Here is a 23250-nt window from a genome sequence, read left to right on the forward strand (position 1 = left end):
ACCTACAAGTTCAGGAACAGAGCTTTAGTGGAAACCGGACAGGAAACATTTAAGCAACACATTTCCCATTATGCAAAAAGCTCAAGTGAGTCGGACCCAACGGTCACTACGTCGATGGAGAATTTTGGATTACACCAACATTCCCAAGAGGAAATTGTGGAGAAGCTGGCTGGAGATACGCAATCTTTAAACACTAGCAACGACTTCAAGAAAAACTCACAAAAGAAGCAACATGATCAGATTGTATAATTTGCTTTATTATGAGAGCTACAATAAGAAAACAGTAAAAAGTGACAAAGGCATACAAACATGGTTTATTCTCGTTTAGTAAAAATCCTGTCCTAGCACAGCTTTTGTATAAGCTTTACTTGAAAGTTGTACTGTAAACAAGAAATGACCACTTCATTGTGTTAAAATCATACCGTACAGTGATGGTGAGGTATACATTAAGCTTCATGTTGGAATGAGAATAATTTCAAAGCAGCACAACTGATGCATTATAAAGTCAGTGCAAGGCAGTTCGTACAAAACACGATGTAAAGGACAGAATTTGGTAGGTAATATGTTAAATAGGTGGTTTAAAAAAAAAAAAAAATACTGTAGTGTGTTGGGACATGTTCTAAGTGCTTGCCATTACAGCAACCTTCAAAACACTACTGACAATATGAGGAAAAGAAAACATTGATAAATAATTGATAAGTTTACTTCTACCCCCACATCTGGAGGGTGCTCCCGGAAAGCTCGAGTCTACATTACTGTTGCTGTTCTACAGTGCAGGAAATGTTTAGTAGTGACTGATTTCCTTATTCTATTTATTCACTACTCTTTTCATTCATCACTCCAGTAGATCTTCAACCGAAAACCTTAATCCATATCCTGATCCCCAACACTCTGCCGGAGGTACTCCTCATACAGCTTCCTCTGTGGATTCACACACAGTTTCAAAAGACACTGTATATTTACCACCCTTTATATATTCTTATTTAAAAACACGCCCAAAAAAAAATAAACCACCCTTACCTTTTTAGTTTTCACCACCTCCTGCACGTAATCTAGTTTTTCTTGCAACCGCCTCTTTTGTTTTCCAGACAGTGTCGGCCTCGTGCTGTAGACACGACACAAAGAAACAGATAAGCAAGATAACATCAGAACACCATACACCCACTTCGAAAGGACGTTCTAGTTGAACGTGTAATCATTTGTTCATTTCAAGCAACAGAAAGTGAATTATTTTTTCTAAGCCAATAAATAATTCTTAAACACTAATATTTTAAAAGTTGTTGATATACCTGATACATCACAAGCTTATATTAAACGCACTCATCCTAACGTGTTATCTCTGCAATGAGACTACACACCATCTAAGCCTAAGAAAACATTTTTAAATTTTTTTTGAACAAAAGTATAATAATTTATATAGTTACATTTTCTGTAAAGAGACTTTTTTTTTTTTGGAAAGAGTCGCCAGTAGTGGCATGTTGTAAGAGATAGAGATAAAGCAATAATCTCTATGTGCAAGTTTTCTGACATGGGAAAGTCTTAAGGATAGAGGATGCTGCATTTTTGCGGTTTCTTGGTAGTTTTTTTTTTGTTGTTCTTTATGTCTTAATTCTTGTCAGAGGCTAAAAGAACATGGGCTCTTCGAATAGAACTAAAACAAGATCAACTGCTCACTTACGTATCCCCCACCGCTCTCGCTTATATCAGAATGCAAGCAATTGAAGGAATAGGACACTTATTATGAATGTTGACTTCAACAAATAATGAACCCTGAAACAAGTAAGTAAAAGAGCAGGTGTTCTCCCCAGGGATTTCAAATAGCATCCTGGTAAACTGTCATTTTGAAATCGCATTTTGCTTTTTGAAATTTCACTGTGCATGTGACGAATAAAGGTTTCTAAAAATAGCATCAAACTCCACCCTACAGGTTTCATAAATACACTCAGCTGGTAAACAGGAAGTTGATGTGCGACAGACCTGAAAACAGTATACACTACCATTCAAAAGTTTGGGGTTACTTTGAAATGTCCTTATTTTTGAAAGAAAAGCACTGTTCTTTTCAATGAAGATCACTTTAAACTAATCAGAAATCCACTCTATACATTGCTAATGTGGTAAATGACTATTCTAGCTGCAAATGTCTGGTTTTTGGTGCAATATCTCCATAGGTGTATAGAGGCCCATTTCCAGCAACTATCACTCCAGTGTTCTAATGGTACAATGTGTTCGGTCATTGCCTCAGAAGCAGGGCTTTGAACCGGTTCAAGGAACGAAAACGAAAACCGGGAACTTTTTCTATTTCACATGGAACAGAAATGAAACCAGAAACTTTATTATTTTTTATGTTCCAGAACAGAAACGCTTATTAAAAATAATGGTAACCGGTTAATACCGGTTTTTATTTCGTTCCTCAAAGTTTCCGTAGCCTACAAAAAAAAAAAAAAAAAAGTCATTCTTCTCCTGCGCAAGTTTCTATGACCCGCTGGGGTTCGCTGACTGAATGGAGAGAGCGGGAAGGTGGACTACTATCACGTCTCCATGTGATAATAAGTGAGTAAGTGCATTACTGAGTGTCTGAGCAAAGAAGAGCCTGAACGTTGCAACCTCCCTATTGGCTGTTTGTAAAAATGTATATCAGTTGTTGCCCTTCCCACGGGAATCATCACGGGCTCGAGAGACAAGACCTGACGAGTTAGTTCGTTGGTAGCAGAACAAAATGTCTGGACACAAATCGGGTTTTCAGAAAAGGAAAGAAAATAAACGGAGGGTCGAAAATACAAAAAAGGAGGCAGAAAATGCAAAACGAGTTTTAAGGTAGGACAAATGGTTACTTTTTAAGGCAGCCCGCCGTGGCTGCAGGCTTTCAGTTGTGTCATTGAATGGTTACTTTTCTGAGGCAGCCCGCCGTGGCTGCCTGCAGCCTTATTTATTATAGCCCATTTAGTTAAAATAGTTGATATAAAATGTTTATAGTTATAGTTATGTGATGGTTGTCCTGATTTAGACTGGTGGGTTGTTGTTTTTTTTGGGGGGGGGGGGGGGGTTGCGCGATGTTGCACCCGGGTCCAGATTAGGGCAGAACCGGCCCTGGCTACATTTCAGGAGTAGTTTGTTTTATGTATGTATGTACTTGCATAGATGTGTACTTGGTCTTCCAATATGGCGCCTAACAAAATCTCGCGGCACGGTGACGTCATGCGGTAGCCCTCTATAGGGCCTGACTAGCCTTTGGTAACACACTAAACGAATTATCTTTCATTTTTGGCACTTTTTCTGTTTGTGTAGATGGGAAGACATACTGAGAATCCAAATCGCCAACATTTGAAATAATAATTGTTTTGAATTATTTCTTGTCTTATTTAATGAAGGTTGTAATAGAATTAGCCTACATTTGGCTTAAGCTGGATGAGACAGAGACATAATTTTATAGCCATTTGTTAAACAGCTGACAGGGAACGTAATTAACCGTTCCAGGAACGAAATTTTTTTTTGTTCTAACCGGTTCGGGAACGTCTATTTAATGGTGGAACCCAAAACCGGAAACGTTAAAATTCCGTTTCTGTTCGGAACGAACCAATAAGAAAAAAATTCTGGTTCAAAGCCCTGCTCAGAAGGCTAATGGATGATTAGAAAACCCTTGTACAATCATGTTAGCACAGATGAAAACAGTTGAGCTCTTTAGAGAAGCTATAAAACTGACCTCCCTTTGAGCAGATTGAGTTTCTGGAGCATCACATTTGTGGGGTCGATTAAATGCTCAAAATGGCCAGAAAAATGTCTTGACTATATTTTCTATTCATGTTACAACTTATGGTGGTAAATAAAAGTGTGACTTTTCATGGAAAACACAAAATTGTCTGGGTGACCCCAAACTTTTGAACGGTAGTGTACATGGTATAGAACCCCAAGCTGAAGCTTGATACCTAATATCAAGCAGCTGTAATTTGTAGCTGTTGAGAAAAGTGTTACAAAATATGTTTTGTAAATACATTCAGTGAGTAAACAGGAAGTTGATGTGCGACAGACCTGAAAACGGTATAGAACCCCAAGCTGAAGTCTGGTACCAAGTAGCTATGATTTGTGGTTGCTGAGAAAAAAGGGTGTTTTGGATGGATAGAGGTAAACTAGTATACCCCCCTCCTTCAGAGTGGGGGTATAATCACGAAACGTGTTGAGACAGGCACACAGTTGTACTAACCAGGAAGAGAAGCGAGCGAGGATAAGGAGGATGAAGGAAAGCAGCACAAGGCCACCACAAACATACAGCTGTGTTTCAACAGACAGCGATTCAGATGCTTTTACTATAGGAGCCTAGAGAAAGAAAAAACACAAGTAAATAAATAAAGAGTCGCGATACACAGAAATATGGCAACATGATCACATCTCTTCAAACGAACACACACGTGCTTATGTATACACTCACCAGAGAGAGCGAGAGCGTCTCAGTGCCGTCAGCACCCAGTGCTAGCTCCAGCAATTCCCTGGACAGACTGCCGAGTACCAGAGTAAAGAGCAGCAGTAAGGGCACGGAGAAGCCCAGTAAACTCAAAACACAGCTCTTACAGCGGGCACGCCTGTTCTCTATACTGCACTGCCTGGTGGATTTAGTGCACAAGAAACAGGTCATTACAGCTCTCTCATTTAGATGCAAGTTCACATGACATCCACGGAACATCCAACTGTTCATTTTACTACCGGTCATTGTTGAGCGTATCAGTAACAGCCTCGCAGATGAGCTCGCAGTCCTTCTCCAGTGTGTTGAGTGTGTTCTGTACCGTCTGGTTTATGGTCTTCTCGATGCTGCGACACACCTCCTCAATCTGATTGACACATCGACTGGGCTGTAGACAACATTGATCAAAAGGATAAGTAGATAGAAAAAAAAAAAAAAAAAAAAATCACACGTAGAATTTTTTTTTTTTTAAAAAGCTGCTGCTTGTGCAACAACACTAAATATCCTCCTCTCAAACTCTCAGATGTATTGTCTGTTGGTGAGCAACAACAGAAAACGCCGTCCTTTCCATCCAGGTGTGAACTCATAATATCCTGATGGCAAAACCTTAGACAGCTACACCTCTCGGGAGAAGCTAAATGCATCCGAATCTGCTCCAATAACTATATACATTCAACAACATGGTGCAATTTACACCTGTTGTATAGTTTTGGAGCCTTTTGTGGTCAGATTGAGAATCACCGCCCCGGGAAAACTGGAGCCAGAGCCTGTGGAGTAGATACGGCCGGTCAGAAAGCTTGTACACCTCTCGCTGATTTGTGAGTTATAACAGTCAGTGCAATGAGCTAGTTTGGACCTCAAAATGAGCAACATGCCAGAAACTGCAAAAACTCCCCACTGACAGTCTGTTAGAACAGTCTACAACAGAATAAGACATGGCTTTGTTACAAAACTGTTAAAAAAGTTTGCACGCGCACATTCCTGAGGTTTGACTGTCCTGTCCAAAATGATCAATCACTTCATCAATGATGCCCTTTTACTGTATTTTTCATGAAATAACTTCTATAAAAAGCATTTATCATAAGGAAAAAAAAAAATACTGGGGTAGATATCAAGGTCAACTCAACTTGTTAAAAATAAATTTAAAATAATAAATAATTTTAAAAAGCAGCACGCTATTCCTGAAAATCTGTGAAGATATACATTTGCCTCATGTCCCATTTATTAACAGAAGAATGGGTGGGGCTAAAATAAATAATTCAATAAATTAATTGTACTGCAGCCAGCCACTAGAGGGCCTCAAACATCTCACTCTCATATCATCTCATTATCTCTAGCCGCTTTATCCTGTTCTACAGGGTTGCAGGCAAGCTGGAGCCTATCCCAGCTGACTACGGGCGAAAGGTGGGGTACACCCTGGACAAGTCACCAGGTCATCACAGGGCTGACACATAGACACAGACAACCATTCACACTCACATTCACACCTACGGTCAATTTAGAGTCACCAGTTAACCTAACCTGCATGTCTTTGGACTGTGGGGGAAACCGGAGCACCCGGAGGAAACCCACGCGGACACTGGGAGAACATGCAAACTCCGCACAGAAAGGCCCTCGCCGGCCACGGGGCTCGAACCCGGACCTTCTTGCTGTGAGGCGACAGCGCTAACCACTACCCCACCGTGCCGCCCCGGCCTCAAACATTTCAACTTCATTTTTAAACCCGTCACATCGTCTGCCCACATACCCTCCCTGATCCGACTCATACAGTACTGTGCAAAAGTCCTAGGCACCCTAATTTATTTCACACAAACTTGGTTCTAGATTTCTATTTTATGACATCTACATTTTCGAGTCAGTACAAAAACATTTTAGAAGTCCAAATGTGTGTCTTCCAGCACAAAATTAAATGTTGGGGGGGGGGGGGGGGGGGGGGGTTTGGATCTGAGCAGCATATTACATAAGAGACCACTTTACAGATTAAAAAAAAAAGAAAACAATGAAGGCTGCTGGGTTTTGGCACAAAATGAAGAAGCAAGTGTGACAGTCAAAGTGTCCAGAAGAACTGTGGCTGGTTCTGTAAGATGCTCAGTAAAACCTACAGATCATTTCTGCATAAAACTGCACTCACTGTACCTGAGACGACTTTTTTTTTTTTTTAAGCAAAGGGTCATCTCATACCAAATACTGACTGTGTTTCATTTATCATAGCTTACTGCTATTTATGGTATTTTTTTTAATGTTGAAACATTTCATTTTATTTTTAAGCCGACAGCATTTCTTTACATGTGCCCAAGACTTTTGCACAGTATTGTATATCAGAAACACACTGGTACTAACTACTAGAACAGAATAGAACCGAATCAAATGGCTTTGTCACTGCACAAACGTACAACGAAATTTAGTTCGTCATAGGACAGCAAAGCCACTGTGTACATGCGCACCACCACTCTTGGGTATTTCAGCCCAAGGCCATCCCATGTTAACCTAACTGCATGTTTTTGGACTGTGGGAGGAAACTGGAGCACCCGGAGGAAACCCACGTAGACACAGGGAGAACATGCAAACACAGAAAGGCCCTCATCGGCCGCTGAGCTCGAACCCAGAACCTTCTTGCTGTGAGGCGACAGTGCTAACCACTACACCACCGTGCCGCCAACTACTACAACTAGCACCACTAACTACTACCTAGTTTAGTAAATAAAGTTTATTATTGGTACTAGGGCTGTGCGATATGGGAAAAAATGAATATCCCGATACATTTTCTCCGTTTCACGATATACGATATATATCTCGATATATTGAAATCTCCCCTAAAGGACCCCATGAAATCTAACTTTTACTCTTGACTGTTTTCACTACAATCCCTGCAGATTAAATAACATTCTTGGTTAACTTTACAGGTGGTTTTCAACAACACATTTTACATTTTCATGGTTAGCGATTAATCACAATTGAATTGAAATAAGACTATTTTTATTCAACAAAGATGTGGCACAAACTGCAAAAACAATCTTGAAAATTGCAACAAAGGGGCAATACAATACAGAGCTGCTCAGAGCTCAAACCAATAAAGTGCAAGCTCAACACTGAGAAAGACATTTAGCCTAAATAAGAAAAGTGCTCTTTCATTAAATTATTTTAAAAAATAGATCTCCAAGTTATTAACCTGACTACTGAGAACCACTGGAACATTCACAATATAGAGAGAGAGATTGAGGGAGAGAAGAGAGAGATCTGCAAAACATAATTTTTCTCTTTGCACACTTTTGAACTGAGTGTTTTCTGGCTCTGCCTCTCAGATGTGTATAATTCCGGCTGCTGCCTTTCGTGATGACAGGTTTTTTTGCACACTTTACAAACTGGCATTTGCTGCTCCACGTCCTCCTCGCGATATCCAAAAAAATGCCAGATGACTGACCCCTTACTAGTTCTTTTAGGAACCAATTCGTCCGCTTCCATTTTTTATTTGTCGCTGAAATTGACTGAGCTTACACGGTAGCCTATGCAACACCAGCGATTGCACGAACTGAGTCAGCGCTGTAAACCGGAACCAGGAAATCTTCCCGCCGGCAGTGTTGCCAGATACTGCTGACGTTTTCCATCCCAAAATATGTTCAAAACCAGCCAAAACCCACTTAAAACCGCCCAATCTGGCAACACAACCGAAACTAGAAAATCTTCCCGGAAGTTCCTTTCAGCACCGAGATGTCGCCCGGGATTGGTTGGCGAGTGCGTGACGTTTTTGTTTTCTTTACCCTTAGGCAGTCTCTCACGTTACTGCCTGAGGGCCAGGGAGAAAACCACCGGGAAATGTTTTAAACAAACACGAAACGAACGCAAGTCGGAAGATGACCATAAAATACTCGATAGTTACGATATAATAATTTTATGTATCGCACACAGAATTTTCGGTGATATATCGAGTATATTCGATATATCGCACAGCCCTAATTGGTACATCATACTTAAGGTGCAATCAAGGTGTGTTTTGAGCAAGTGTGTGTTTTTTGATGGTACCTTGTTAGGATTAGGGATATAGATAGTAGGCATGTCAAAGCCACACTTGTTGAGTCCTGGGCGTTTACACAACTCCTGCACAATCTGCATCATGACTCTCTGTAACAAGCAATCACAACCTGCTGTTATGCCTAACAAAGTGCTGAATCCCAATGATTAAAATAAATAAAATACAAGAGAAACAAGGACTAGTAACACCACCACCACTTCACACCTGTCTGTCTGACTCTCCCCCAGCCTCGTCAGCTTTGCTGAGGTAAAAGCGGAGTCGATCTCCCTGCCTTTCGTTGAGTTGCTCCACGATGTTGAGAGTGCGTTTGCACAGAGCTTGTCCCATCGGGTCGAAGAAGACCAGGATCAAATCACACACATCACCTGAAGAGGAGAAAAATCACTGTAATGCTGGAAGCCATGGCCGAATGGTTAGAGAAGCAGCTTTGGGACCAAAAGGTCACCGGTTTGATTCCCTAGCCCAGCAGGAACGGCTTGAGCAAGGCACCTAACCCCCAACCGCTTCCCAGACTGCTCAGAGTACGTTGCTCTGGATAACAGCATCTGCGAAATGCCATTATATGTAAATCTAAGGTCACATGTAGCTCATATCATATGGATTCAACACTGCTAAGAAGAAAATTTGGCATGCAGAAAGGAATAAGATAATTTTACAACAAAAACTCTACTCTGCGTCAGCATAGCCCCGCCTTTGTTTTCTATAGGTTCATAAAACCAGAGTTCATGAATTCACAGGTCAGACAAGTTCACGTTTATAAAGTCAGAGCAAAGTGGAAGTAATCGCATAACTTTCACATCATTTCAATGAGTTGGTTTTAGTGTCACAAATTATAAAGATAGATGAATAAAGTATCCATCTATCTATCTAAAATTCACAGGGCACTAAAAGGACAGAGCGACTGGAAAGGCTACCACTCGTGTCAGCGCCATTACTGATATTTAATGCACAGTTTGTCAGACTGCTGCTGCTGTAGCTGAGAAAGTAAAAAGCATAGTTTTCAGGTGTCTCCTGGATCATCGCTGTACAGACTGAAAATTGTAAAAGATGATCCAGTTAAGCCATAGATGCTAGAAACAAGAGTCTAATACTCAGACATCAGAAACCCCACCTAGCCAAAGGATGGCCTGGTCCACATCAAAGGGATATTTCATATCCCCGTCCACCAGTCCAGGAGTGTCCACAAAAGTCACCAAACTGAAACGCTTCTGCCGAGAAGTGCAGATCTCAGTGCCAACATATTCAGACACACCTGAGACACATGGAGAGAAGACAGTCAGAAACCAGCATGTCAAGCACAAAATATTTATTTAACTGGTTTTGGTTACTCACCTTTAATCTCCTGAAGTGGTTTAAAGTGAGGATACAGGTGGAGAGTTGCATTACCCTAAAGGAGCAGAGGTGAAGGGTCAAACCAGAAACAAAAATGGTCATAATTCCAGCCATAAGCTCTTGTTAAGCTTCACGAGCTTTCATGCTACAATACCGTAAGTGACTCCCTCTTGCGCCCACTAGTAACAAAAGTGAATCCCTGTGTCTCAATTGCAACTCCTGTCCTTTGGATGTGCTCCTCTACGTACCTAAAACAAATGTTTGAGTAGAATCAGTGGCTTACATAAAAACATGGGTGTTAGCAGACAGAAGTCATTTTGACTGAAAAAAACTTACTGAAGCCGGAGGCTGTGTGCGCGCAGCAGCCGAACGAGCCGGCAACGCTGGCAAGGCGCGAAGCAGCGCCTTGGGCTTATAGTCCAAGGTGCGCGGAGAGGGTGCGGGAGGGGGTATCCCCCTCCCGCAAGGAGGGGGATAATTTTTGAAAATACAGTGCTCTGAGGTGCTTTCTGAGCCCATTTTGCAAGGTTATAAATGAAAAATAACAGTGAGTATTCAAGACATAATATGGTCTATATATACAAAATAATTTTAATGGTTGGACCACAATTTTAAATTCAAATACAGGTAAATATCACACTAGATAATAGCTAGCTATTGTACCACACAACAGCCTACATAGTGATGGTAGCAAATCAACTTTCTTCTTTACTATTTGCAGAAGAAATATTTCAAATATTCATAGAACACTATTTTAAGACTGTTCAGCAATGTTTAACTAGTTTATCAAATGCTGGAAATTTTCTTTTTACATGTGTGAATACCACTAAATGTAGGTAAACCATTGCCACATACTAGATCACCTTTTCCATTACTACATACAGTAAAAGAATTATTCCAAAATTCATAGAACACTATTTTCAGTTTTATCAAATGCTGAAAACAATTTTTTTTACATGTGTATACCACTAAATGTAGGTAAACTATTGTCACATACTAGATGATGTCTAGATCACCTTTTCCATTACTTCATACAGTAAAAGAATTACTTCAAAATTCAAAGAACACTATCTTCAGTTTACCAAGAATACTATTTTCAGTTTTTTACATGTGTGTATAGCAAGAGATCTACACAATTTATCCATTTATTTATAGATCTATTTCTGCATGCACCTACATTTTATGACAAGTGACAAATTAGGCAGTATTTAAATAGTGCAATTACAAAATAAATTTATGCTAATTTCTATACATTTTTGGCGGGTATGAGTAAACTTTTTATGGGTACAACTTGACTTGGGTACGAGGTGACCATCACCCCTAATTTTAGATGTTGATCTAATACCAAAAAAAATCAAACTAGACCAAGTTATAACTTATTGGTTGTGAATTGTAGGGGCTTTATGACTAAAGCTATCAATCAATCAATGCACCTAATTTGTAGATTGATCTACAATTAGTTTATCCATCCTAAAACCAGGCCTGTTTATTTTATTTACTACCACTTGGTACAACTGGCAACGTTCAAGATTGCAAAACAAAAAAAATTAACACTGAGCGATAATAGGGGATTTCCTGTCCCGCCAATTCTGAACTGTAATTATTAATGTTACATTCAGTGACAATGTACAAATATTAATTTTTTATTCTTACAAGTCATATCACAACTGTCCATCCATGCTAAGTTGCCAGTTCATATTTTTTTTGCAGCAAATATAGTCTTATTATTACACATCACAAGCAGGATTTAACGACGTGAGAGTTACCCATTTTCGTGAAATAAAGAAATGTACTAACCAGACAAAGTTTGCGTCAGTGCTTGCTGGCGGACGGCTTTTTGGTGCGTTTTATCTTCATTGGCGTGTTTAAGCAGCACCTTCTTTCCATTCTGTCCATACCTAATATCTTGCTGACATAATAAGCAAAACGCAACTCCTGGCTTGTCTGTCAACTTTCGACACCATGTGTGGACAGGTTTTCCAAAATTGTCGGTTTCCTTCAACCAATCATCCCGCCAACGATTTTTTACACCCCTGTCTAGTTTCTTAATTTCTGCTTTAGATGCGCCGATTTCCAGAAAATTTGGCATTATAACTGTCAGACTTCAATCGTTGTTTGTTTGCTACAATGTTGATAGTTTGCCAAGAATGGCCTAAGATACAGCTCGGTAATATTCGGATTTCAGCGACAGTGCACAACATGCGAACACACCCGAGATGGAGCTTTACGGCATACTAATCATGAAAAACTACTACGGAAAGCTTATAGTGCCAAACCAAAAAACGTTTATATACTGGTGGGTAATTTGAAAGCTAAAAAAAAAAAAACCCAGAATATTGGCATTTTATTTTTGACGGAAATCCGTATTTCCGTCCAGGTACTAACACCCATGCATAAAAACCTCCTAAACATCACATCACCTAAAGTCTTTAAAGCATAAAACATAAAAATGCACATGTATACCAGTTGATGAAGGAGCTTTTCCCAGCTGAGTGGTTCCCCATTAACATCACAGTGATCTTCTTCCTGGGAGGCAGCAAAGTCACGCCAACAGACTGAGCTATTGTTATTAATCCTACAAATGCAGAAAATAAGAAACAAAAATTATACAGCTTTTTATCAAAGATATCAAACCATTGCTGCAGAATGACCAGTAAGCTGAATGGTACAATGCTATAAACACAGTCAAGTCACATGCAAAAGTTTGCACACCCTCATTCCAGTGCAATATTAAGACAAACGTTTGATGTGATTCACAATGGATCCTGAGCTTGGGTTACTAGCTACTGGTCCAAGCAAGGCCAAGTTTACATTAGACCGTATCTGTCTCGTTTTCTTCGTGGATGCACTGTCCATTTACATTAAAACGCCTGGAAACGCCGGGAAACGGGAATCCGCCAGGGTCCACGTATTCAATCTAGATCGTGTCTGGTCCGGTGCTGTGTAAACATTGAGAATACGCGGATACGCTGTGCTGAGCTCTAGCTGGCGTCGTCATTGGACAACGTCACTGTGACATCCACCTTCCTGATTCGCTGGCATTGGTCATGTGACGTGACTGCTGAAAAACGGCGCGGACTTCCGCCTTGCATCACCTTTCATTAAAGAGTATAAAAGTATGAAAATACTGATGCAAATACTGCCCATTGTGTAGTTATGATTGTCTTTAGGCTTGCCATCCTTCCACTTGCAAGTGGTAAGTGACGCGCATGCCCGACATGCACTGAGATCACACACAGCGGCTCAGTCCCAAATCACTGCTCGTGCGCTATACTCGCGCGCTCTGTGAGCTGTGCAGGGCCGGAGTGCGCACCCTCCAGAGGGCACTCGCTGTTCAGGGCGGAGTGATTTGGAGCGCAGGATGCCTGCGGAGCCGAGCGTATCCATGTATTGGCGTTGCTATGTGCACGCGAATCGTGTATTGGCGTTGCTGTGTGCACACTAATCGTTTTAAAAACATTAATCTGATGATCCGCTGATACGGTCTAATGTAAACCCCACCCAAGTTTCCTCCAGACTCTCAAAAACATGCCAGGAGGTGGATTGGCTACACTAAATTGCCCCTGGGTGTGAATGATTGTGGAGGTGTGTGTGCATGGGTGTTGACTTAACACCTTCTGTTCTATCTAGGATGCCTGGTTTTCCCAGAAAAGAAAGCGTAAATAAATGACGCTACTGATGGGCATGGACAGAGATTTTTATAAATCTTAAGTGTACTTCAGGTCTGTGCATCTTCGCTATCTTTTTGTCGTATTTCGACAGGCAGGATCCCCGCCAGCTGCGGTGTGCTGGCCAGGGTAAGGTAAAGCAGGCTACGTTTGGGGCACCTTTTCTAGCCCCTTTCTCTATGGACATGAGCAGAGCGAATCCTAAACAGGGCTGCTCAGACACCCAGGGGGCTGTCGAACTCTGCACCATTTTCGAGAACAAGTAGCGATCGGGCCGGCCTGAGACAGTTTCGAGAACAAGTAGTGATCGGGGCGGCACGGTGGTGTAGTGGTTAGCGCTGTCGCCTCACAGCAAGAAGGTCCGGGTTTGAGCCCCGTGGCTGACGAGGGCCTTTCTGTGCGGAGTTTGCACGTTCTCCCCGTGGGTTTCCTCCGGGTGCTCCGGTTTCCCCCACAGTCCAAAGACATGCAGGTTAGGTTAACTGGTGACTCTAAATTGACCGTAGGTGTGAATGGTTGTCTGTGTCTATGTGTCAGCCCTGTGATGACCTGGCGACTTGTCCAGGGTGTACCCCGCCTTTCGCCCGTAGTCAGCTGGGATAGGCTCCAGCTTGCCTGCGACCCTGTAGAACAGGATAAAGCGGCTAGAGATAACGAGATGAGAAGTAGTGATCGGGCCGGCCTGAGCCAGTTTCGAGAACAAGTAGCGATCGGGCCAGCCTGTACTAGTTTCAAACATGCCAAACATTTTTTGAAATCACATTTCGTTTCACTTCTTCAACAAAGTGTAAATCAGAGTTACATCATCTGTCCTGGCCATTCAGAGGGGTTTGAGGGATGCAAACATTTGCACTCAGCACTATTGTAATAGTATTAAACGAATCGTCTATGTGAATGTCTAAGTGAAATGATTTCAGACTAAATTAAAACGTTTTAACAAAATTCATCTCATCTCATTATCTCTAGCCGCTTTATCCTGTTCTACAGGGTCGCAGGCAAGCTGACTACGGGCGAAAGGCGGGGTACACCCTGGACAAGTCGCCAGGTCATCACAGGGCTGACACATAGACACAGACAACCATTCACACTCACATTCACACCTACGGTCAATTTAGAGTCACCAGTTAACCTAACCTGCATGTCTTTGGACTGTGGGGGAAACCGGAGCACCCGGAGGAAACCCACGCGGACACGGGGAGAACATGCAAACTCCGCACAGAAAGGCCCTCGCCGGCCACGGGGCTCGAACCCGGACCTTCTTGCTGTGAGGCGACAGCGCTAACCACTACACCACCGTGCCGCCCGTTTTAACAAAATTGTTTTGTTTTGTTTTTTTTAATTGGGAAGGGAAGTACAAAAGAAATCATGAATTTCTTCCTTGTCTTTTCAAGCTTAAGTGTACCACGTATCGATAAAACTACAAACTCTGATAATTTTTTTGTGATATAAAGTGAAAATTAGGGAAGAAGTCAGGATGAAGGGAGAGTAGAGCGGGAGGAAGAAACTGGCCTGCTGCCAAAAGCCGTTCTCTTTTTTGTCTCCTTTGAATCTCACAAACAGCCTCTCAGAAAGTTACAGGGAAACAAACAAGCCAACACACACTCCAGAAAACATTTAAACACAAGCTCACGCAACGAATAAAATGAGAAAATGCAGGGTTAAAGCCACTCATTCCTGTTAAAACTTATTTAAAACTCGCCTCAGACTAAAAAAGAAGTACTGTAGGCAGAACGCGAGCCAGCTAGCTGGTGTTAGCATTGAAGATAAAGTGAACCCCGAAGAGAAAGCTGGAGAAGTGTGTTAGTGATTCATTACCGCTGGCTGTATCGGTGTATATCTGATGGCAGTCCTTCAGGATGCGCTCATCGCAGGACACACTACCGGACGCCGAGTCCGCGTTCCTGCTCTTCATTTTCCCCGACATTTTCTGACACAGCTACAAAGAGACAGACTGTGAAACCTGAAAAAAACAAACAAGTATCCGTTTTCTAACCAGAGGAAGCCGCGCACTGAACAACTGAATAGAATTTAAACCGGCCCGGTTTGCTCAACAACGCCGGCCACGTCAACCGACGCTCGTACAGACGTCTGGGATTTGTAGTTCTTATCTTCCGAGCAACTCTTTTTGAATGAATCACCAAAATGGGCGAATGAGCCGAAACTGAACCGATTCGTTCGTCTGACTCGTACTTTGCGAAAGAATCGCCAAAATGAGCGTGTGGCAGCGGGGGCGTGGTCAAGCATCGGTCGGTGACCGGAGGGCGGAGTCAGGGAAGGTAAGTGGCAGAATCACTGCACCTGATGTCTATTAACGTGTGTTTGTGTGTCTTCCCCAGTGAACCTAGTCTGGCTAACGCGACTTCAAAGCTCTGCGAGCTATTGGTCTGGCCAAGATATTCAGCCCAACCGTTTCCCAGAGCCCGTGGTTGACCCGCCTCCCTGAAATGCCTCAGTTTGCTACTGGTCGAAGCCAGAAAAGGCTGTGACGAAGCTTAAATCAATCACATCACTCTTTCCTCTGACGTATGTGACGCGACGATAGGATTCTCGCTGAGCCCCATTGATTTGGCTACTAGCAGGGCTAACTGGTAGATTAAACTCTTACCGAAGCCGGTCGGGAGCAAGGCGAAAACGTCCTTCCTTTCAATAAATACCTCCAGGGCTGCTCTTTGCTCCGTTTTCAATGAGAACTTCCCGTTGAATGCTTTCAATACAGGATGATTCTGTAAACAATCTATGGCTTCCGGTCGCAGTTCTACTACGTCACTGCCTTGAACACGCCTCTACCCAGGGCCGTTGGAGATGCTCAAAGTAGATTGGCTCCCGATTTTTCCGGAGCTTGGAAGAGCTGGAGATAGCTTGCCTGGCCAGATTAAGCTCGCAACAGGCCCTCGTGTTGCGTCACGCTTAGGATGGGCGGGCCCAGGCTACAGTGAACCAGCCTTATTTAAAGAGAGAGAGAGCTCTCTCCCCAACCAGACGACTTGTGTGTGTGTGCATGCGTGGCTGGGAGAGTAAATTGCGACTGAAAAGTGCAAAATAAAAGAGTTTTGTGAACTCAGTTGTGGCCTGCCATCCTTCTGTGCTCCTCCCACTCATACAAACTGTCACAGTGGTGCTGAAACCCGGGACCGGAGCACAGAAAAGAACAGCCCCATGGAGTCCTCACCCTTCGCGGACCTAGTCCACGCCCTCACCACAGCCCAGCAGAGCCAGCATCAGGTGCTAGTCGCCCTCCAGAAGGAGCAAGAACAACGGTTCGAGGCCCTGGTGTTGGCGCAGCAGGAAGATCGACAGGCATTCCGGCACCTCCTTGTGTCAGCGGGGTCCTCCACCGCCGCAGGCCCTTTTCCCCCCCAACTAAGATGGGCCCACATGACGACTCCGAGGCCTTCCTCACGCTCTTCGAGCAGGCAGCAGAGGCCTCGGGCTGGCTGGTGGAACAGCGTGCAGCGCGCCTCCTCCCCTGCTAACGGGCAAGGCGCAGCTGACCGCGCTACAGCTCCCCGCTGACCGCCGGCTGGTCTAACCGGACCTCCACGGGGCTGTCCTCCAGTGTGTGGGGCGCACCCCCGAACAGCAGCGACAGCACTTCCGCGCTCTGCGCCTGGAGGAAGTCGGCTGGCCGTTCGCGTTTGGCCAGCAACTCCGGGACGCCTGCTGGCGGTGGTTGACGGCCGACAACCACGACGCCGAGGGAATCATCGATCAGGTGGTACTGGAGCAGTTCATCGCCCGTCTACCGGAAGGGACCGCGGAGTGGGTCCAGTGCCACCACCCGGCATCGCTGGATCAGGCCATCGAGCTGGTGGAGGACCATCTGGCGGCTGTTCCGACGGCAGGACAGCGGACATCCTCTTCTCCCTTCTCTCTCTCTCTCTCTCTCTCTCTCTCTCTCTCTCTTCCCTTCTGTGTCCCATCCTCGCCCCGTTCCCCCACCGCAGAGATGGGGGACGGCTCCACCCCAGCCAACCCATGGTGCCCTCCCGTTTCCCCCTTCTGTGTCTGTCTCTTCCCCCCCTCAGGTGAGTGAGCCCCAGAGCGCTGGTGCAGAGAGGAAGCCTGGGCCAGTTTGCTGGCACTGCGGGGAGCCAGGCCACCTCCAACAGCAGTGCTCGGCAATGGAGGTGGGCGCGGTGGTTCGGATCCCCAATGCACCAGGAGTCGCCCTTGATCGGGCCGGAGCGTATCGCATACCGGTGAGTGTCCAAGGGGATACATATCGGGCATAGGTGGACTCTGGCTGTAATCAGACCTCAATTCACCAAAGCCTGGTGCAAGACGAGGCATTGGGGGGAGCACAGTTGGTGAAGGTGTTGTGTGTGCATGGGGATGTTCACAACTACCCTTTAGTGTCGGTCCACATTCTTTTTCGAGGGGAAAAATTTAGAGTAAAGGCAGTGGTTAATCCTCGCCTTACCCACTCGATAATTTTGGGGACTGATTGGCCGGGATTTGGGGAGTTAATGAGTCATTTAGTGAAGAGTGGGTCCTGACGTAGTTCAGCAGGGGGAGGTCCCAGTGTTGCACTGGCGGGAGCAGCTGTCACAGAGCCGTCTGTCATCTCCGCGACAGAGTGAGGAGCAGCAGGCCCCTCCTTCTATTGGGGAATCCCTCACGGATTTTCCATTAGAGCAGTCGCGAGATGAGACTCTGCGGCATGCGGTTGACCAAGTGAGAGTAATCGATGGTCAAACGCTCCAGCCAAACGCCACCCCGTCCTTCCCCTATTTTTCTATTATGAAGGATAGATTATACCGAGTGACGTAGGACACTCAGACTAAAGAACAAGTCACCCAGCTTTTGATTCCAAAGAGCCGCCAGGAATTGGTATTCCAGGCGGCTCACTTTAATCCCATGGCTGGACACTTAGGGCAGGATAAGACACAAGCCCGAATAGTGGCCCGGTTCTATTGGCCAGGGATTCGCGGCGATGTCCGTAGGTGGTGTACGGCATGCCACGAATGCCAGTTAGTAAATCCAGCGGCCATTCCAAAAGCACCTTTGCGCCCCCTCCCATTTATCGAGACGCCGTTCGAAAGAATTGGGATGGATCTCGTCGGGCCATTAGATCGGTCAAGACAAGGGTATCGCTTTATTTTAGTTTTGGTGGACTGTGCAATGCGATACCTGGAAGCAGTGCCTCTTCGCAATATCTCAGCATGCAGTATTGCGGAAGCGCTCTTCCGCGCCATCTCCCGAGTTGGAATCCCCAAAGAGATTCTGACTGATCAAGGCACCTCGTTTATGTCACGCACACTGAACGAACTGTATGGGTTATTAGGAATTAAGCCGATCCACACCAGCGTTTATCACCCACAAATGGACGGTTTAGTTGAACGGTTCAATCGCACCCTCAAAAATATAATTAAAAAATTCATAAGTGAGGATGCACGTAATTGGGATAAATGGCTCGAACCCTTGTTATTTGCAGTGCAAGAGGTCCCACAAGCCTCCACGGGGTTCTCCCCATTCGAATTGTTATATGGGTGTAAGCTGCGCGGCATTCTAGATGTGCTGCGAGAAAATTGGGAGGAGGGACCTTCACCAAGTAAAAATGAAATTCAATACGTTATTGACCTGCGCGCAAAACTCCACACACTCACACACCTAACCCAGGAGAATTTGCGGCAGGCCCAAGAACGGCAAACCCGCCTGTACGACAGGGGTATGCGCCTTAGGGAGTTCGCACCGGGAGATAAAGTACTCGTACTGTTGCCCACATCGAGCTCCAAATTGATCGCCAAGTGGCAAGGACCCTTTGAGGTCACACAGCGAGTCGGGGACGTCGACTACGAGGTGAGCCGAACGGACGGGGTGGGGCACTACAGATTTACCACCTCAATCTGCTCAAACTCTGGAACGAGGAGGTCCCCATGGTGTTGGTGTCGGTGGTTCCGGCGAAGGCGGAGCTGGGGCCGGAGGTTCAAAAGGGAACATTGGCATCGTGTACCTCTCCGGTCCCCTGTGGAGACCACCTCTCCCCGACCCAACTCGCGGAGGTTGCCCAGTTGCAGACCGAATTTTCGGATGTGTTCTCGCCCCTGCCCGGCAGCACCGACCTCATAGAGCACCACATTGAGATGCCCCCGGGGGTGGTAGTGCGCAGCCGCCCTTACAGGCTACCCGAACACAAGAAAAAAGTGGTTCGGGAAGAACTCAAGGCCAAGCTCGAAATGGGCATCGTCGAGGAGTCCCACAGTGACTAGAGGAGCCCGGTGGTCTTGGTACCCAAGGCCGACGGGTTGGTCCAGTTCTGTGTAGACCAGGGGTGCCCAACCTTTTTTTAACCAAGATCTACTTTTGAAGTTGATGGCATGCTGAGATCTACCAAGTCAAGATCAAGGGCCGGGCAATAATTCAAACAAGGAGCCGCAATCGCAGATCACACGTAGTTGAGTTTTTATTTGCACAGGAGGAGAATAGGCAGTATAAATGCACAAAAAAATGAGGAACTGATCAACATGTCACAAATAGGTTGTCCAAAACAGAACTTCAGAGGCACATCATCTCTCTCTCTCTCTCTCTCTCTCTCAACCACACACACACACACACACACAACTACAGAAAAGAACACTCCAAAAACTCCATAACAGAAATCCAAAATTGGAAAACATCAATTCAACATGAATTCAACAGATTAACACACACACACACACACACACACACCAGAAGAGATAACTTCAAAGCAGGAAGGAGAAGAGAAGTCCAATATTTCAAAATGATAAACTTCACTGGAGAGTGGCAATAGCAGGGAAACCAGCAGTTGGATTTAAATGAATCTGGAAAACAGATAAAATACTCCTCTAAGTATATGGATATGATATGAATATGTCATTCAAGATACTACTACTACTACTAATAATAATAATAATAATAATAATAAACACTTCTCTACCTTAGTGGGACTTCTGGCACTGGGAGGAGGCAGCTAGCTTCTCGTAATCCGGACAGTAGGAGTTGAGTGCCAGCCTTAAGCAGGCTGCGAGGTGGTCATCAGTCAGTGTGGTTCTGTACTTGGACTTGATTATTTTCATGTGTGAAAAGGCAGACTCACACAAATATGTTGATCCAAAAAGGGAAGTCATATTCAGTGCGCATTGTCTGAGGTTTGGATACTTCTCTTCCAGCAGCAGGTTCCAGAATTCGCCAGTTATCCCAGGTGTTGCTCTGCATTTGATCTCAATGTCATTTTGCAGTGTGAGAATTTCATTCTCGACAGCACTGGAGTCCAGGCTGAAGAGTGTGGCTACTTTGGGCGCAATGCAATCCACATCAACATTTTCACCAAATGGAAAGCACAGAAACTGAGCAACAGGCTCAATGGACGCAAAGTCAGTAAACCGGCGCTCAAACTCCAAAAGAATGTTTTGGATCTGTTGCTCATAACGAGCAAGTTCCACACTGTCTTTGCCCTGACGGCGGAGCTCAGCCTCCAAGTGCGGAAAGTTCCTGACATCACACTGTTGCAACCTGCGTACCAGCAGGCGCAACTTCGTTTTAAAGGTGTTCACTGAACTGATCATGTTGGCGATGTGCTTTCCTTTCCCCTGCAGCTCGAGATTCAAGTCATTGATCTTATTGGTGACATCTGTGAGAAAAGCCAAATCAGCGAGCCACTGACCGTCCTCCAGCTGAGTATAAGCAGCAGCATGGGTAGTTGTGTGCTTCAGGAACTCTTTAATTTCGGGCAAAAGTTCCAAAAATCTTTCGAGGAATTTGCCTCGGCTCAACCACCTGACGTCGGTGTGCAGCAGCAGATCGGTGTGGTCTGCACCTGCCTCCTCGAGCTGGGCACGGAATAAGCGCCTCTGTAAACTCCTGGCCCGAAAAGAGCACGCGATTTTTATAGCTACGTCCATGACGTCCTTCATGTTCAAAATCTTCCCGCACAGCCCTTGTTGGTGAATGATACAGTGATAGTTCAAAAAATCAGGGAAAGATTCCGACTGCTTGCACAAAGCAACGAACCCAGCAGTATGCCCAACCATAGATGGAGCCCCATCAGTTGTGATTGACGTAAGTTTGAAGAGGGGTAAATGCGACTTACTGACAAACTCCATAAACGTGTCAAAAACATCCGACCCTCTTGTGTGCCCTTTCAAAGGCAAAATTGTCAGAATCTCTTCTTTTGCCGTCATGTTATGAAAAACCATCCGAATGAAAACACATAACTGCGCCACATCCACAGCATCAGTTGATTCGTCAAATTGCAGCGAAAAACAAAGACAGCTCTCAATGTCATTTCTAAGCTGTCGTTCAATGTCCTCTGACATGGTCTCGCACCGCCTTGTAATGGTGTTCCTGGATAGCTGGGTTTCTTGAATAGCCGACATGATCTCCTTCTTGTTCTTGAAGTCAGCGAAAAGTGCATCCGCGGCCTCCACAAAGGCTTCTTTGAAAACTTCGCCGTCTTTAAAACATTTCTTGTGCTTTGCCAGAACACGACTCACACGGTAAGACGCTATCGTGGCAGTTTTACTCTTATTAACAGGTCGCGTAAACACTGCCTGCTTTGCGGCTAGCTGTCTCCTCAGGTTGTTTACCTTTTCAGTTCGTACAGCTGATTTCACCGGGAAGTCTTTAGCATAGCTCTTGTGAACGGTCATGAAATGTCGCTCCAAATTTCCCTTCTTTGGAATGGCCACGGTAGCATTACAGATCAAACACACTGGCTTTGAATTCGAAAAAACAAAAAAGTAATCCTCTTCCCACTCAGGATGAAAGTGATAATTTTTAGCTTTTTTGGTTTCCGCCATTATCTTCTCAGCTTCCACTACACTGGTTGCTAGGTTGTAACTAGGCGGACTCTAAAGCTTCTTCGCGCTTTAGGCCCCTAGTTACAACCTAGCAACCATGGCAAACCATACCCAGCATGCAACAGAATAGGATTCAGAATTATTTATATATTTAAGAATTATTTATATATTTCTTAATTTTATTAATATGAAAATATATTCTGGTCACTCATGAACGATGGTTTTATTAGTGTGCTTTTTCAACAAAGTTTTTTTTTTTTGTCATTCTCGCGATCGACTGAAACTCCGCCTGCGATCGACTGGTAGACCGCGATCGACTGGTTGGGCACCCTTGATCTATAGTAATGACCGGCCGTGGCACTTGCAACATCTGAGGGCCGTCCTTAGGTTGCTGAGGCGAGCAGGTCTCACAGCCAACCCGAAGAAGTGTGCGATTGGGTGGGTGGAAGTATGGTATCTGGGCTTCCACTTGGGCAACGGGCAGGTGCGTCCCCAAATTAACAAGACAGCAGCAATTGCGGCCTGCCCGAGGCCCAAGACCGAAAAGGGGGTGAGACAGTTCCTGGGGCTGGCTGGCTACGATCGTAGGTTTATACCTAATTATTCGGACATCACCAGCCCGCTGACTGATCTCACTAGAAAGGGGGCACCAGATCCGGTCCAGTGGACGGAGCAATGCCAGCAGGCTTTCTCAGAGGTGAAGGCTGCACTGTGTGGGGGCCCACTGTTACACTCTCCTGACTTTTCTCTCCCCTTTATGTTGCAGACGGATGCGTCGGACAGAGGGCTGGGGGCTGTTTTGTCCCAGGAGGTGGAGGGGGAGGACTGTCCAGTGCTGTACATCAGCAGAAAGCTGTCGGTGCGTGAGGGACGCTACAGCATGATAGAGAAGGAGTTCCTAGCTATCAAGTGGGCAGTCCTCGCCCTCCGCTACTACCTGCTGGGACGCCCTTTCACCCTCTGTTCGGACCACACGCCCCTCCAGTGGCTCCATCGCATGAAGGATGC

At 44.9% G+C, this 23250-nt stretch overlaps 2 protein-coding genes across 2 annotated transcripts; both read right to left on the reverse strand.

Moving 5' to 3' along the window:
* Positions 1 to 272: 272 nt before the first annotated feature.
* LOC132868811 (uncharacterized) lies at positions 273 to 22047 on the reverse strand. Its single transcript, XM_060902007.1, has 14 exons — positions 20382 to 22047; positions 20153 to 20265; positions 15299 to 15443; positions 12279 to 12390; positions 9970 to 10063; positions 9816 to 9870; positions 9595 to 9735; positions 8688 to 8848; positions 8474 to 8572; positions 4696 to 4841; positions 4424 to 4595; positions 4199 to 4311; positions 1021 to 1105; positions 273 to 921 (listed from the first exon to the last, which is right to left on the reverse strand). Exons 3-14 carry the CDS (start codon positions 15405 to 15407, stop codon positions 865 to 867), a joined length of 1344 nt encoding a protein of 447 aa, XP_060757990.1. The 5' UTR covers positions 15408 to 15443; positions 20153 to 20265; positions 20382 to 22047; the 3' UTR covers positions 273 to 864.
* On the reverse strand, positions 20383 to 22092 carry LOC132869074 (zinc finger BED domain-containing protein 5-like). The gene has a single exon (XM_060902428.1). It carries the CDS (start codon positions 22090 to 22092, stop codon positions 20383 to 20385), a length of 1710 nt encoding a protein of 569 aa, XP_060758411.1.
* Between the last annotated feature and the right edge of the window lie 1158 nt (positions 22093 to 23250).

Source organism: Neoarius graeffei, chromosome 20 (assembly GCF_027579695.1).
Source record: "Neoarius graeffei isolate fNeoGra1 chromosome 20, fNeoGra1.pri, whole genome shotgun sequence".
In the NCBI taxonomy this organism is placed as follows: Eukaryota; Metazoa; Chordata; class Actinopteri; order Siluriformes; family Ariidae; genus Neoarius; species Neoarius graeffei.

Coding starts and splice junctions, on each gene's coding strand:
- LOC132868811 (XM_060902007.1), bottom strand. CDS start 15,407: ATGTCGGGGAAAATGAAGAGCAGGAACGCGGACTCGGCGTCCGGTAGT. Junction 4,842..8,473: donor ATATCCCTAATCCTAACAAG/GTACCATCAAAA, acceptor TGTTGTCTACAG/CCCAGTCGATGTGTCAATCA. Junction 4,596..4,695: donor GATACGCTCAACAATGACCG/GTAGTAAAATGA, acceptor TAAATCCACCAG/GCAGTGCAGTATAGAGAACA.
- LOC132869074 (XM_060902428.1), bottom strand. CDS start 22,092: ATGACCGTTCACAAGAGCTATGCTAAAGACTTCCCGGTGAAATCAGCT.